General features: G+C 45.3%; 1 protein-coding gene across 2 annotated transcripts in view; it reads left to right on the forward strand.

Annotated features, from left to right (window-relative positions):
- Window positions 1-12,387, forward strand: part of WDFY4 (WDFY family member 4) — a 270,159-nt gene that overhangs the window by 123,548 nt on the left and 134,224 nt on the right. For both annotated transcript variants that reach the window (XM_007446234.1, XM_007446235.1), the window contains 4 exons: window positions 1,591-1,829; window positions 3,707-3,825; window positions 5,355-5,540; window positions 6,270-6,406. In XM_007446234.1, coding sequence (XP_007446296.1) covers window positions 1,591-1,829; window positions 3,707-3,825; window positions 5,355-5,540; window positions 6,270-6,406 — 681 coding nt within the window. The remainder of the gene's footprint in view (window positions 1-1,590; window positions 1,830-3,706; window positions 3,826-5,354; window positions 5,541-6,269; window positions 6,407-12,387) is intronic.

Consider the following 12,387-nt stretch of genomic DNA (forward strand, 5'->3'; position numbering starts at 1 on the left):
AAAAAAAAAAAAAAGAATAACTCCTAGAAGGGGGAAATATCCCTTGTCAGCTCTGAGGGGAGTAAAATCAGATTCTTGGGAGGTCGTGTTGAAAGTGAGAGTAGCCACTGAGCTCCTATCTTAGCGAGTTTGGGCTGCTATTACAGAGTACCATAGACTGGGTGACTTAGCAGCAGACATTTACTTCTTGGGGTTCTAGAGGCTAGGAAGTCCAAGATCAAGGTGCCAGCAGATCTGTTGTCCAGTGAGGCTCTCTTTCTGGTTTTAGAGAGGGTCATCTTTTCATTGTACCCTCAACATGATGGAGAGAATGAGGAAGCAAGCTCTCACTTACCTCTTCCTATAAGGGCACTAATCCCATCATGAGGGCTCCATCCCCATGACCTAATTACCTCCAAGAGACCCCATCTCCAAATATATCACACTGGGGGGCTAGGGTTGCAACATATGAATTTTGGGGTGATGACACTAACATTCAATCTATAGCAGCTCCCCAGTGGTCTAAGCAAATACTCAGAGCTAATATCAAAGAGCTGGTGCCTCCTGGGGCTGATGTGTCTTCAGCAGGGTGCCAGGCTCAAGAACTCTCACTGCCCACATCTACCATTCTTCCCTCCTGCTCGCTGCCTGTGACTCGCACACCTCTTAACCTCAGTTTGAAAGATGTGACCCATCTGTAGAGTAGGAGAGGATGATGATAAAAACGTGAACCCTAAATTCCAGAAGGTTTAAATAAAACTTAATTAGTATAAACACTTGCATTACCTATGAGATTTGAAGAGAGCAATCTATAACTAACAAATGAACTTTCTAATAGACTGAAACATTTTGCACATAATTTTTGTTCTATGGATTCTTTTCAGTGAAGCCAAACAGATGGATGGCTTCAGTGTTAAGGCCACAAAGCAGGACCTTCTGCCTTCCTCCTCTAAATCTCTCATGAACTAGAATCCATTGGATTCCCATCTCCTTTAGAAGATACAGTGGTTAAGAGCATGGCTCAAGTGTCTGGTGTGGGTTTGACTCTTGCTGACCACCTACCTCTCCTACCTCTCAGACTCTCAGCCTTCTTATCCCTAAGGTGGGATAATCTTAGTGTCTACTTCATGATGTTGTTATGATGTTTAAATGAGGCAATATATGTAAACATACGCAAACAAATGCAAAAATGCTTAGCATGATAACTGGAATATTGTAACCATCTATACCTGACAACTAGTATTAATAACATTTTTTTAAAGCTAGACCCTATTAATAGCATGTTCTTATATACTGAATGTCAACCATGTTACCAGTATTTCAGAAATCTGTGGTCCCATGTCTACTTTACATAATATGACTGTGGTAAACTTGTAATTCTTTAACACCAATTTTTGGTAAGTTTAAATGTTTGAATTCCCTTTATTGATCATCCACGTAAATAGAAGCTCCAAGGTTGAGGAAGGTAGTCCTTTTTGATTTTAGAAATGTCACTTTTTGAAATACAGAAAAGAATCTGAGGTTGTGTCATTTTCACAGTTAACTGGGTTGGTATCTAAACTTCAAAGTGTTCACAAGTATGTGTCTGTGTGTGTTTATTTTATGATACAGGTCATTGAGAACGCCTCTTCTCAGAGAGACGCTGTCATCGGTGCTCTATACAGCAGTTTAAATAAAGTCATTCTTTATTGCCTCTCCAAGCCCCAGCAGTCCCTCTCCGAATGCCTCAGCCTCCTCAACATCCTGGGCTTTCTTCAGGAACACTGGGACATTATCTTTGCCACCTATAATTCAAATGCCAGCTTCCTCATGTGTCTCATGCATTGTCTTCTGCTGCTCAGTGCAAGAAGGTTAGAGCTGCCCACTTGTCTCCTTGCTTGCCAGTGGTCAATGCAGGAAAGAAAGCTTTAGAGGACACTTGATTGAAGTCCATCAGTTATAGATGATACAATCCTTTTGTTGATCTGGTTGTCCAAATTATGTGCAATATTTGATAATACGGTAGGTAGTCCTCAAACCTGTCCATGTGACTGAGCAGCTAGGAGCATCATGAGATAATAATTTACCATATTTCCATAATTCTCAGGCTGTAAGATACTTCATTGATTTAATTTGGGTGGGGAGAGGCAGGCAGAAAACTCCAACATTAAATACATAAATTGATTTTATGATGCAGCCAGGTTTCAGAAATACTCACTTTTGATAAATGAAATCTTAGAACGGGAAAATATATAATAAATTAAATCATGCAAGCCAGGAATAATTTTGCTTGCAGGAAAAAAAACAAACCAAAAACCCACACATACACAGATATACACACACAATTTGTGATATAAAATGACATCCATAAGCATCCTTGTATAAGAAATACTAGTACAAATACATTAAATTATTAAATTAAGCTATTTAAATCCCTTTCCTGAAGTTCAAAGTTTGAAAACGTTAGATTTTTCAGTGTATGTGCACTTTCTCTCTCCCTCTGTGTGGTAGTAGGTATATTATCATACATCATGTGTGCCTTGGCATTATACCGCCTAAGAATATTACCTCTTAGTAATAGAACCATGTTGAGGAAGAGAGGACTGTGAGATATTACACTTTACTCTTGTCCTTTTCTCAGTTGTGTTTATCCCAGTACAAATTTGATTATTTGAAAAAAAATCCCCCAAATCCTGTCGAGTTGACTATTGAATGTTACAAACCACGAGTTGACTTGTCTAAAAGCACTCTGGGAAGCACTGGAAAACACTCCTAGCCCAGAGGAGGTATTTGCCTTTATATTTGTTTGAAATAAAATAATCCATTTTCAGTGTATGGATTAAATTGGGGAAGTGCTTCTTTCTTTTCTGTATTTCAAGAATTAGGCCCTATCCATACTGGAAGCATGGGTAAGAGGAGCAGAATGCCAGCTGATTTGTGTGCTTGAAGTCCTGCCCTCCTCAAATCCCTCTGTATAGCAAAGGGGCCTCCCAAGTCCAAAGGGACTTTATTCTAGAAATTTCAAGAATGGACATCCTTATATGCTGGTTATTTTTTCATTTCCTTGTTTGTCATTTTTGGTTCAATCCACAAACTTGTACTGAGTGTCTGTTCTGCTTTTTTGGGTGAGGGGCCCAGAGAAGAGGGTACTTGGACATGAACATGGTCAGGAGTTCTGGAGCATATGGTCCATGGGGAACTTAATATGTAAACCACTTGGCCCCACTTCGAACCAGCTGTATGATGTGCAGGGTTCCAGCAGAGTATAAATGCGGGGCTCTTATTCAAAAATTACTAAGAATTTCAAGATGGTGACAGCAGAGCCCAAACATGGGACCCTTCTGAGTTCGGACCATACACAGCTGCACAGGTCACAGGCTCATGAAGCTGGCCCCGGCCCCATTCCATGAGGGATGAGATTAGTGCCAAGCAAAGGCAGAGTTTAATGCAAAAAGAAATGACCAGTTCTCATGATGTGTGAACCAGGAGAGGTTGAGGAGGTCTGTTTGGGAGCATAGATTGCATTTAATAAGATAGGGACAAAGAGAAGGTGTTCTTCTTTTTTTCTGGAATGCTTTTGTATAATACCTGTCATCGAAGTTGTCATAGGTGTTTGCTTTAACTTGATTAGACAAGTTGTTTTCATATTGATGTGTACTGAGTTTGCAAGATAATTATTTGTAATAAAGAACAGTGGAATGATCCCAAAGAAACTGGAGTTCATAGTGAACAATCTCTTGTCTGCTAGTTATCCAGAAGGATTTGGATTGGAACCCAAGCATAGAGTGACTCCTTATCATCAAGTCTTTCTCTCTCCAAATGAAGAAGTGAGAGAAAAAAGAGAAGACATCCCAAGCTTGAGCAATGGTACATTTTATTTGTTGTTTATTTTGGGGGGAGTAGAAGATAGCGGTAACTGCTAGGGTTGCATTCTTCAGTTTTTTCTTCCTAAGGTAAGGAAGCAAATATTACTAAGATTCTTAAAAGACAGAAGACGTCCTAGGAAATCTTAGAACAATGTAGTAATACAGCAAGGTGACCTGATAGAGAATAAAGTTGGAATGATCTTTGTATACAAGAAATGGAATGGATGGGTGTATGGATGGACGGATGGATGGATGAGGAGGAAGCTCTGTGAGACTTGGTGAGGCTAAGAACTTGTGTACTCAAATACCAGAGAACCTCACTATAAGTTGATTTCACTTCTCAGCTGGTCTCTTGACTTTTCCTTTGGACCACTAGATGTGGAAACTGGTGTGCCATATCACTCAGTTCAAGCCATTACCTATCTGTCTCTCAGCTTTCTTCTCTAGAAAATGGGAATGGAGTAAAGAAGCTCATTACTTTATGAGATTTCTGGCTTAATGGAGTTTATTCTTGGAGTCGATAATATCAAATCAAGTTAAAAGGATGGCAGTTTGTGGAAATAAAAAAAAAAAAAAGGCAGCCAGATCCTTGTGTCTGAGAGATTTCTCCCTCTTGATGCAGGAAGCCTCAGCAGACCTTATCCCACCACTTTAGTTTGCCAACTGTGCCACTTAATCTTGTGATATCTTGTGATGCCAGGTGGTAGACACCAGGATCCTTATTTTCTGGTCAGATAGGTGCCCAAAGCCAGTGCGCAAAAATCTTGTGTGTTTAGAGTTTACTGTCTTGCGGTGTTAATTACAACATGAACATTTGCGTTTGGGGATTTAACTAGTCGAGTGGACTGAGCAGCATCCATCCCCCTATAGGGTGAGAAAAACAAACAGTAGAGGCTGGTACCAAAGGGCAGACCCAGTGACCCAAGATCAGAGGGAAGTTAGGCACGATTCAGGGGATTATGTTTATGGGGTATAGCAGGTAGAACTGGCTTGGTAAATTTGTCTGTCTGCAAATCCAGGGCACTGAGGTGGGTATGTAGTTGGAAGCATGATTCAGTGCCAGGAGAGAGGACTGGCTTGGTTCCTGGGCCCCTGGGCACAGTCTTGGGTTCAGTGTCTATTCCGCTGAGGGGCCAACATAAAAGTCAAGGTTGGAAGGAGCTGTTTTGGGGGCAACTATGTTGTTACGTAGAGCTTACACAAGGTATCTCTCTGTTTGGTATCTAACAGAGTTGGGGGTGGGAGAAAGAGGCTCACTGAGCCCATCAATCATGTTTCCCAGCTCTGGACGTGTGAAGCAGGCAGGACTTGGTGGTAGAGGTCGGGGAGAGGCCAGCTCACAAGGATGTTGGTAGCATTGTTATCAGTCCTGCATCTCTACGTACTGACTGCTGTCTGGCTGGAGCTTGCAAAGCTGGGGTGATGTTCAAGAATGATGCACATAAAAAGAACCATGATATGCCATCTCCTGGCTGTCTCTGGGAGAAGCACTGAGGCTGTCCTGATTGTGTGATGTACTCTCTCCATTAGTCCAGCACAACATCCAAAAGACTGTTCAGACTCTCTGGCAGCAGCTCGTGGCACAGAGACGGCAGGAGCTGGAGGATAACTTCAAGATTGATCTTTCTGTGAAACCTGGAGAGAGTGAAGTGAAGATTGAGGAGGTCACCCCACTCTGGGAAGAGATGATGCTCAAGGCCTGGCAGCATTACCTAGGTCTCTGTCCACTTGGTTTCAGGGAATGGAACTTCTGAGTCTCATAGAACCAGGCTCCCCCAGGGTTTCACTCAGGGCCCAAAGCCTTTTACACCAGACCTTCTGTCTCATCCCTCTGGTGGGTGGGATTTATATCACTGAAGCCTCATGAATCTTTGCTCACAAAGAATGAATGCTGCTTTGCATCTTGGTGAAAGGACGGCCAGAGGTGCCAACCAAGCAGCAGATTCTAGTAATCTCTCAGGGGGAAGGGCCACCATGTCAGAGCTCTAGCCTGGGCTCTGGAACTTAGGGTGCTAGGTCCTGCCCTGATATTCACCTACCAGGTTTGAAACCTTGCGCCAAGTCATGCAGTGACCTGGAGCCTCAGGTTCTTCATGTTCCAAGTAAAACTCTTCATCCCAAAGATATTAACCTCCCTTGCATTCTACCAGTGACTCAGCATTTTCACTCTATTAGCCAATGCAGCTGTAGGAATAATGGTTAAGTTTCTTTTTAAAGAGGTCATTACTCTCATGTTATGGCTCATATACTGTTTTAAGTCTTATAGCATCACGAAGTTCACAGTAATTCACACCTGTAGCCTGGGCTCTTTTCCTTACTGGAGGCAGACACACTGGGCTTGTGCCCCCCAGCTTGCCCTTTGAAAGCCAAGCCAGCTGTAGAAATAGTGTGTGTTTGTTTCCCTCTTAACTTCACCTCTGACGGTCTTTGCCTCTCTGTCACCAGCATCTGAAAAGAAGTCACTGGCCAGTCGCACAAGTATTGGACACCACAGCAAAGTCCCTTCGTGGAGTGGAAGCTTGTCCTCAGCCATGAGGCTGATGCCCGGGCGGCAGACCAAGAACCCTGAGTGCAAAGCAGAGGTGAGCCCAGACCCCTTTTCCTTAGAGAACGTCGGGCATTCGCTTCCAACCCCCATGTATCATGTCCTCTCTCTCTGTTGTCACTGGATGTGATCTAACTCCATGTTCTTCTGAGCATTTACGGGTAATGCATGTGGCTTCCCAGTTGAGGCTACATCTGTGGGAGTCAGGTCTTAGGTTAGCTTTAACCAGAAGCGAATATGGGCTCCACTTGAGTGCCAAGAGCAGCTGTTCCTTTTGGCATTAAAACCCAAACCAATCCTTGTTCCCATTCTCTTTTTGAGTCAGGTGTACTTAGCCGTAACCCACAGCTCAGCAGGAGCTGGGTGTGTGGGCACAACAAAGGGGGACAGAAGTGTTGGTGCCATTGTTGGGAGACATGGTGGTGGATCCTCTTGACCATGTGGGGTTGAGCTGTTAGGGTTTTCTAGTCCATGTCTTTAAAGCTGCATATCAAACCATCCTAAAACTCAGTAACACGATGTTTTTGTGATTGTGGATGCCGTGGTGAGGAATCTGGAGCACAGCAGGGGTTGGGGGTGTCTCTGTTCCCTGATGTCTGGGGCCTCGGCTGGGATCATTGGAAAGCTCACTTTGACAACCGGGGGTTGCTGCTGGCTCTAGTCTGAGACCTTAGCTGGGGATGTTGGCTGGAACATCTACACATGGCTTTTCCATGTGTCTTGAGCTTCCTTACAACCTGGTGGCTGGGTTTTAAGGGATAAATTTCCATAGGGAGGGAGAAGGAGAGAGAGAAAAATGGAGAGAGAGAGAGAGAAAGAGAGAGAGGTGGAGGCCACATTGCCTTCCATGACCCAGCTTTGGAAACCATGCAGCATCACCTCCGCTGCAGTCCTTTTTGGTCTAGAAAGGCACAGAGTTCTGCCCAGGTTCATGGGGAGGGCAATAGACTCTACATTCTGGTAGGGAAGTGACAAGGTTCTTCAGGAGCCCATAGTACTGGAAATATTGCTAAGGCTCTCCTTGGAAAATACAGTCTGTCATATATTCTAATGATAGGGTCACCGACTTACCTTCAGTGGCAGAAGGTGGTCATTCAATAGGCATGGCCTTAGGCCCAAGAGACCTTGGTTTGTGATTGACTTAACACCTCTGAGTCTTTATTTCCTGACTTGCACAGTGGGACAAATAACTGTGGGAAACTGTGGGAAGGGATTCCCCAGGGAGTGGGGTAGCCGGTTGACAGACACATTACACAATTTGAACTCTGCCCATGTAACTTTGGAGATTGAGGTTAACTCCAAATCCCATGTCCTCGGAATCTGGGCCCTGCTGTCACCATAGGTCTGTTGTCCACTGTGGTCAGTGTCTGATGGGGAGAAGGGAGGATACTGGGAGAAGGGAGGAGTGAAGGGCTGCCTGTAAGTGCCCAGACTGCCAGGAGAAGGGGGCTTTCTTCTTTCCAAGGTTCAGGAGCAATAGGCTTCAGGACAAATGGAGAAGGAACCTGAAGATAGAATGAAAGACAGGAAACGAAGCTGAATAGGCTAGCCGGCCCCCTGGTGTTCAGAGCTGAGGGCAGGCTGTGTCTTCAGTGCATTGGCTTGTGGAAGACACTACTCATTAAATTTGTCCACAGGCTTACTGGCTGACTGAGTGAATAACTGAGATCTCGTGCCAGCGACATCACACAGCTATTATTAGTCCCATTTTATAGATGTGAAATAGAATCTGAAAGAAAAAGTCAAGGTCTTTGAAGCCAGGAAGTGGCGGAGTGGAGACAGGATCTTCATTCATAGTCTCTGCACTTATGAGCACACCCTTAGGAAACTCCAAAACCTCTCGGAGCCTCAATTCCTGAGTTTACAGCTGGGAATGTACTCTGTTTACACTAGACTATGTGGAAGCACTTGGAAAGTGCAAGTGCTTTACAAAATTCCAATATAGCTCTCTCTGCCAAGGGCAAGACAAGACCATCTCACACTTGGTACAGTTGCACCTAGCACTGGAAGCAGGAGCATCCCCACTTGTGCCCAAGCACTTGCTCCTGACCAATGCCATTTGTGGCAGGAGGGGTTCAGCCCCTCTTCCCTGGGCTTCCCTGGAGCATCTACTCCTTGACCAAGTTAGCATTGTCCCCAGGAGGTCAGGTCAGTCTGGCTGGGCAGCTGTGGAAGGGACAGCTGAGACGCTGGGCATGGACATGCATTTTATGGGAACCCCTGTGGCTACTGATGCTGTGTCTTGCCAGTGGCACCCCCCACCCCCCGCCAGGTCACTGTCACTGGCACAGTTCAGTGCCTCCGAGTCCTGGGGAGATTTGTTGAGAAACAGTCCATCTGTAAGAAGCTTGAGTAAACAGCAATGTTAGGGGCCACGTAGGTTTACAAATGGCTTATAACAGTTTGCTCTTGGCTCACATTGAGAGATCTGGAAGAAGGAATACTTGAAGTCGTCTGTCTTTGGTGAAGGCGAAGAGCTGCTGAAGATGTTGTCTTCTACATCAGTTGAGGTCTCATCCATCCGTCCATTTATTCACTCATTCAACAGATTTTATTAAGTGCTTATTCTGTACCCTGCTGTAAGTACTGAGGTTACAGAAGAGAGAAAAACTGACATATTTTCTGCTTTCATGGAGACTGCGTTCTAGGAGGTGAAGATAGACAATAAAAAGATAAATACATTTGAAAATGTTGAGGTGCTAATTGCAATAAGGAAAAGTGGAGCAGGATAAGTGGGAGAGGGTGATGAGAGAGGTTCTGGGCCACTTAGATGGAGGTGGCCAGAAGCCCTCTCTGGCAGGGAGGTGTGAGAGCAGAGAAATAAGGAAGGACGGGAGCCTTGTGACTCTCCAGGAAAAAGTAATCAGGCAGGGAGGACCACCAGGCAAAGGAACAGAGGCAGGAGTATGCTGGGGGTTATAGGGCAGCAAAGGCCAGTGTGGTTGGACTGCAGCGGGGAGAGGACAGCCTTGGGGGAAGTCTCCCTCAGCTGTTAACACCAGGAAGGACTGTGTTTTTCCACAGCAACTCAAACAGCAGAACTTCTGACACCATTATGCTTTCCTCTTTATTTGGGCACTTGGAAGCCAGAGAGATAAGCGTGGCCCAAGTGGTGTAACCACACATGCTCAGTGGGATAAATTTCTGCAAAACACGTGTACACACCCACACATATCTCTCCCTGGCCTCTTCCTTCCTCATTGAGCCCCATTTTACCTCCAACCTGATTTATGTATCTTTTCTACAGCTTATACTGTCTTGTGGAATTTTAAAAGACAAATTATTTTTGAAACAAAGTGGACTATGCTTTAATTAAAAAAAAATTATCTGCGTCTTCACTGAGCAGCATCTCCTACCAGTAACTCAGTCTGGGCTGGGCACAGTGCCTGGTACATAGAAGGTTCTTAAAGAATGTGTAGGGAGCTGCACGGAGCCCCCTCCCCGCCTTTCTGTGGGATGAAACTCACTAGCCTTCAGAGCCCGTATCCATCACTCATCCACGCGAGAAGCCTTTGTTGCTAACAGAAGGCACAACTTCTCAGGTACATATGTACACTGTGATGTCACAGGATAAGAGCATCAACTATTTGCCCTGGGGTCTGTTTAATTATTTTTAAAAATTAATTTTGTTTATTACAGCTGATTACACCTCGGTGAGCAATGTAATTGATATTTTCTAATGTATCCCAAGGAACATTTTGTATAACACGCTTTTTGTTGTTGAAGGTTAAGGACTCTGTTATTGGTTTTTCCCTAAATATGCCCACATCATTAGTCCCTCCAGTGAGAAGGTCGCCATCTGGAAAAAGCAGCATGGAGGCATTATTCAGGCACAAGTGCATGAAATTGGTGTTTCTGCATCTTCTGTCTCTCTTCTGGAAAGAAGGGGCTTGTAATTAAAGGAGTTGGTTTTAGAGGAAACATTACTCATTTGGTGTTATTCCTTATCATGTCAGTGGCTGACAGCTCTATAGCACTGATAAATTGTTCCTTGGAGTGAGACACACAATGTACGATTCCTCATGCCTTTTACCTGTCTTCATTTTCAGTAGAAAATGTTTTCTCCTTGGCAGGTGAGCTGAACTTTGAGGCAAGGCTGATATATAGATGTTATTTCTTCCTTTTCTCCCCCTGACTCCCATCACAGTCCCTTCTGGGATCAAAGAGTGAAGTCATCGTCTCTACCAGGGTAAATAAAGGCTGTGGGTGTCAGCCTGTGGGACAGAGGTTGGGACCTTGGGCTCCCTTGAGGTTACCAAAGGACAACTCAGGGTGTCCAGGAAGCCACTTCATCATGCCCCCTTCAGCTTGGAGGGATCCAGAGCACACACTCTTGCCAGCCATCCATCTTCACAGCAGTAGGAGCGGCTTTGCTCATCTGCTCAGCTTCAAACTTTCTTGTTTAAAAACAAGTTGAAAAAACATCAACAACCAGTGTTTGTTTCCTAGTTTTAGCAGACACACCTTGGCAATGTATGATGTTAACGTTATGGGAAACCAGGTGAGGGCTGACAGGAGCAGGAGTTCTTTGTACTATCTTTATTATTTTTCTGTGGATCCAAAATTATTCCAGAACATAAAGTGTGTCATCCTCTTTTTTTTTTAACATCAGCAAACAGAAAATGGGCACATGGGACACAGGAGCTAGAGGTCCAGTGGGAAGGGGTTGTGAGGCCTGGGAGCAGGGGGATGGGCAAAGCAGCTGCAGGTGGCAGGATGGGCATGGAGGCAGGTCAGGGCGGCACTGGGGCCCATAGGTTGGGGGTTAAGCAGGGGAATGGCACATTTCTGTTTGTACAGGTTAGATTGGAGTTTAGGGCTCTTGGGGAAGTGGACAAGCTGAGGGCTGTAGCATCATTCAGGTGGGAGATGATGGAGGCAAGGCAGTGGTTGGAGCAGTGGAAACCAAAGAATACACAAGAGAAATTGTTTAATCAAGGCTGGTGTGAGCAAAGAAAAAAGAGGGCCACCAAAGACAGAGGCCCTAGCTCCGGGGCTCTTAAATCAGGCCACGAGAAGAGAGTGTGCCTAGGTGTAGGAGGTGTGGGAGGTGTGTGATTCAGATGGTTCTGTGGGGCTCTGCAGAGAATGGGGACCAGAGGGTGGACGCTGAGAGTACAGGGCCACCTCTACCCTGTAAGGAGGTGGGACCCCCTCTGGGGTGGGGGGCACATAGCCACCTGACCCAGGTCTTGTTCTGCAAAGTATGAGCAAGGTTTCACCCCACCTTCCTTCTGTGTGGACAGCTGTTCATGCAGGGGCCATGTGTGCCTCACCTGAGCAAACTTAAGAGGGTTTAGAGAGGAGCAAGAGCCGGTGGAGCAGGGCCGGGTTCTGTGTCTGCCATGTTTCCATGGCCTTTGGAGATAACTGAGCAGGCTTCCAGTTGCTGTCTTCAAAGCCATATATTAGAATGTTGACATGGCCCACGTAGGGAAGCCAGGGCCAGGTGAGAATTAAAACAGAAGGGGATGAGAAGGCACCCAAAGCCAGAGGGTCGCACACTGCAGTTGCTAAAATACCAAAGACAGGTTTCTGCAAGAATTTTATGTCTGCCCTGGCAAGAATACGAAAGCACTAAACCTTTACTCCAAGGCCCCATGAGGTCCTCTAAGGGCTGCCCTGTGGGCGAGGCCCCCACCCAACCAGACGCACAAGAGCCTCCTGCAAAACCAGCAGTGCCCAGGCCCACTATCACTCACCCACAGCCACGGAGCAGCACTGCCCCTGGTGGAGGATGAGATGCTGGCTGAGACCAGCCATGGGGTGACAGCTGTACTAAAAGTAGCCTTGGCTCAGGTCCCTGGCGAGGAAAATGACATTTTTGACCATCTACTCTGAGAACTTTACCCATTATCCCTTTGAAAAATCATTGTGGAAATTTTCAAACAGATATAGAAGTAGGGAAAATAAAAAATGAATCCCCATGTATCTATCCATCACTTCCACAAATTTCAATTCTTGGCCAATCTTGTCTCTCCTCTATCCCTACCCGCTTTCTCCCTCTGCACAGAACAA

The sequence above is a fragment of the Lipotes vexillifer genome, unplaced genomic scaffold, assembly GCF_000442215.2.
Source record: "Lipotes vexillifer unplaced genomic scaffold, Lipotes_vexillifer_v1.1 scaffold1143, whole genome shotgun sequence".
In the NCBI taxonomy this organism is placed as follows: domain Eukaryota; kingdom Metazoa; phylum Chordata; class Mammalia; order Artiodactyla; family Lipotidae; genus Lipotes; species Lipotes vexillifer.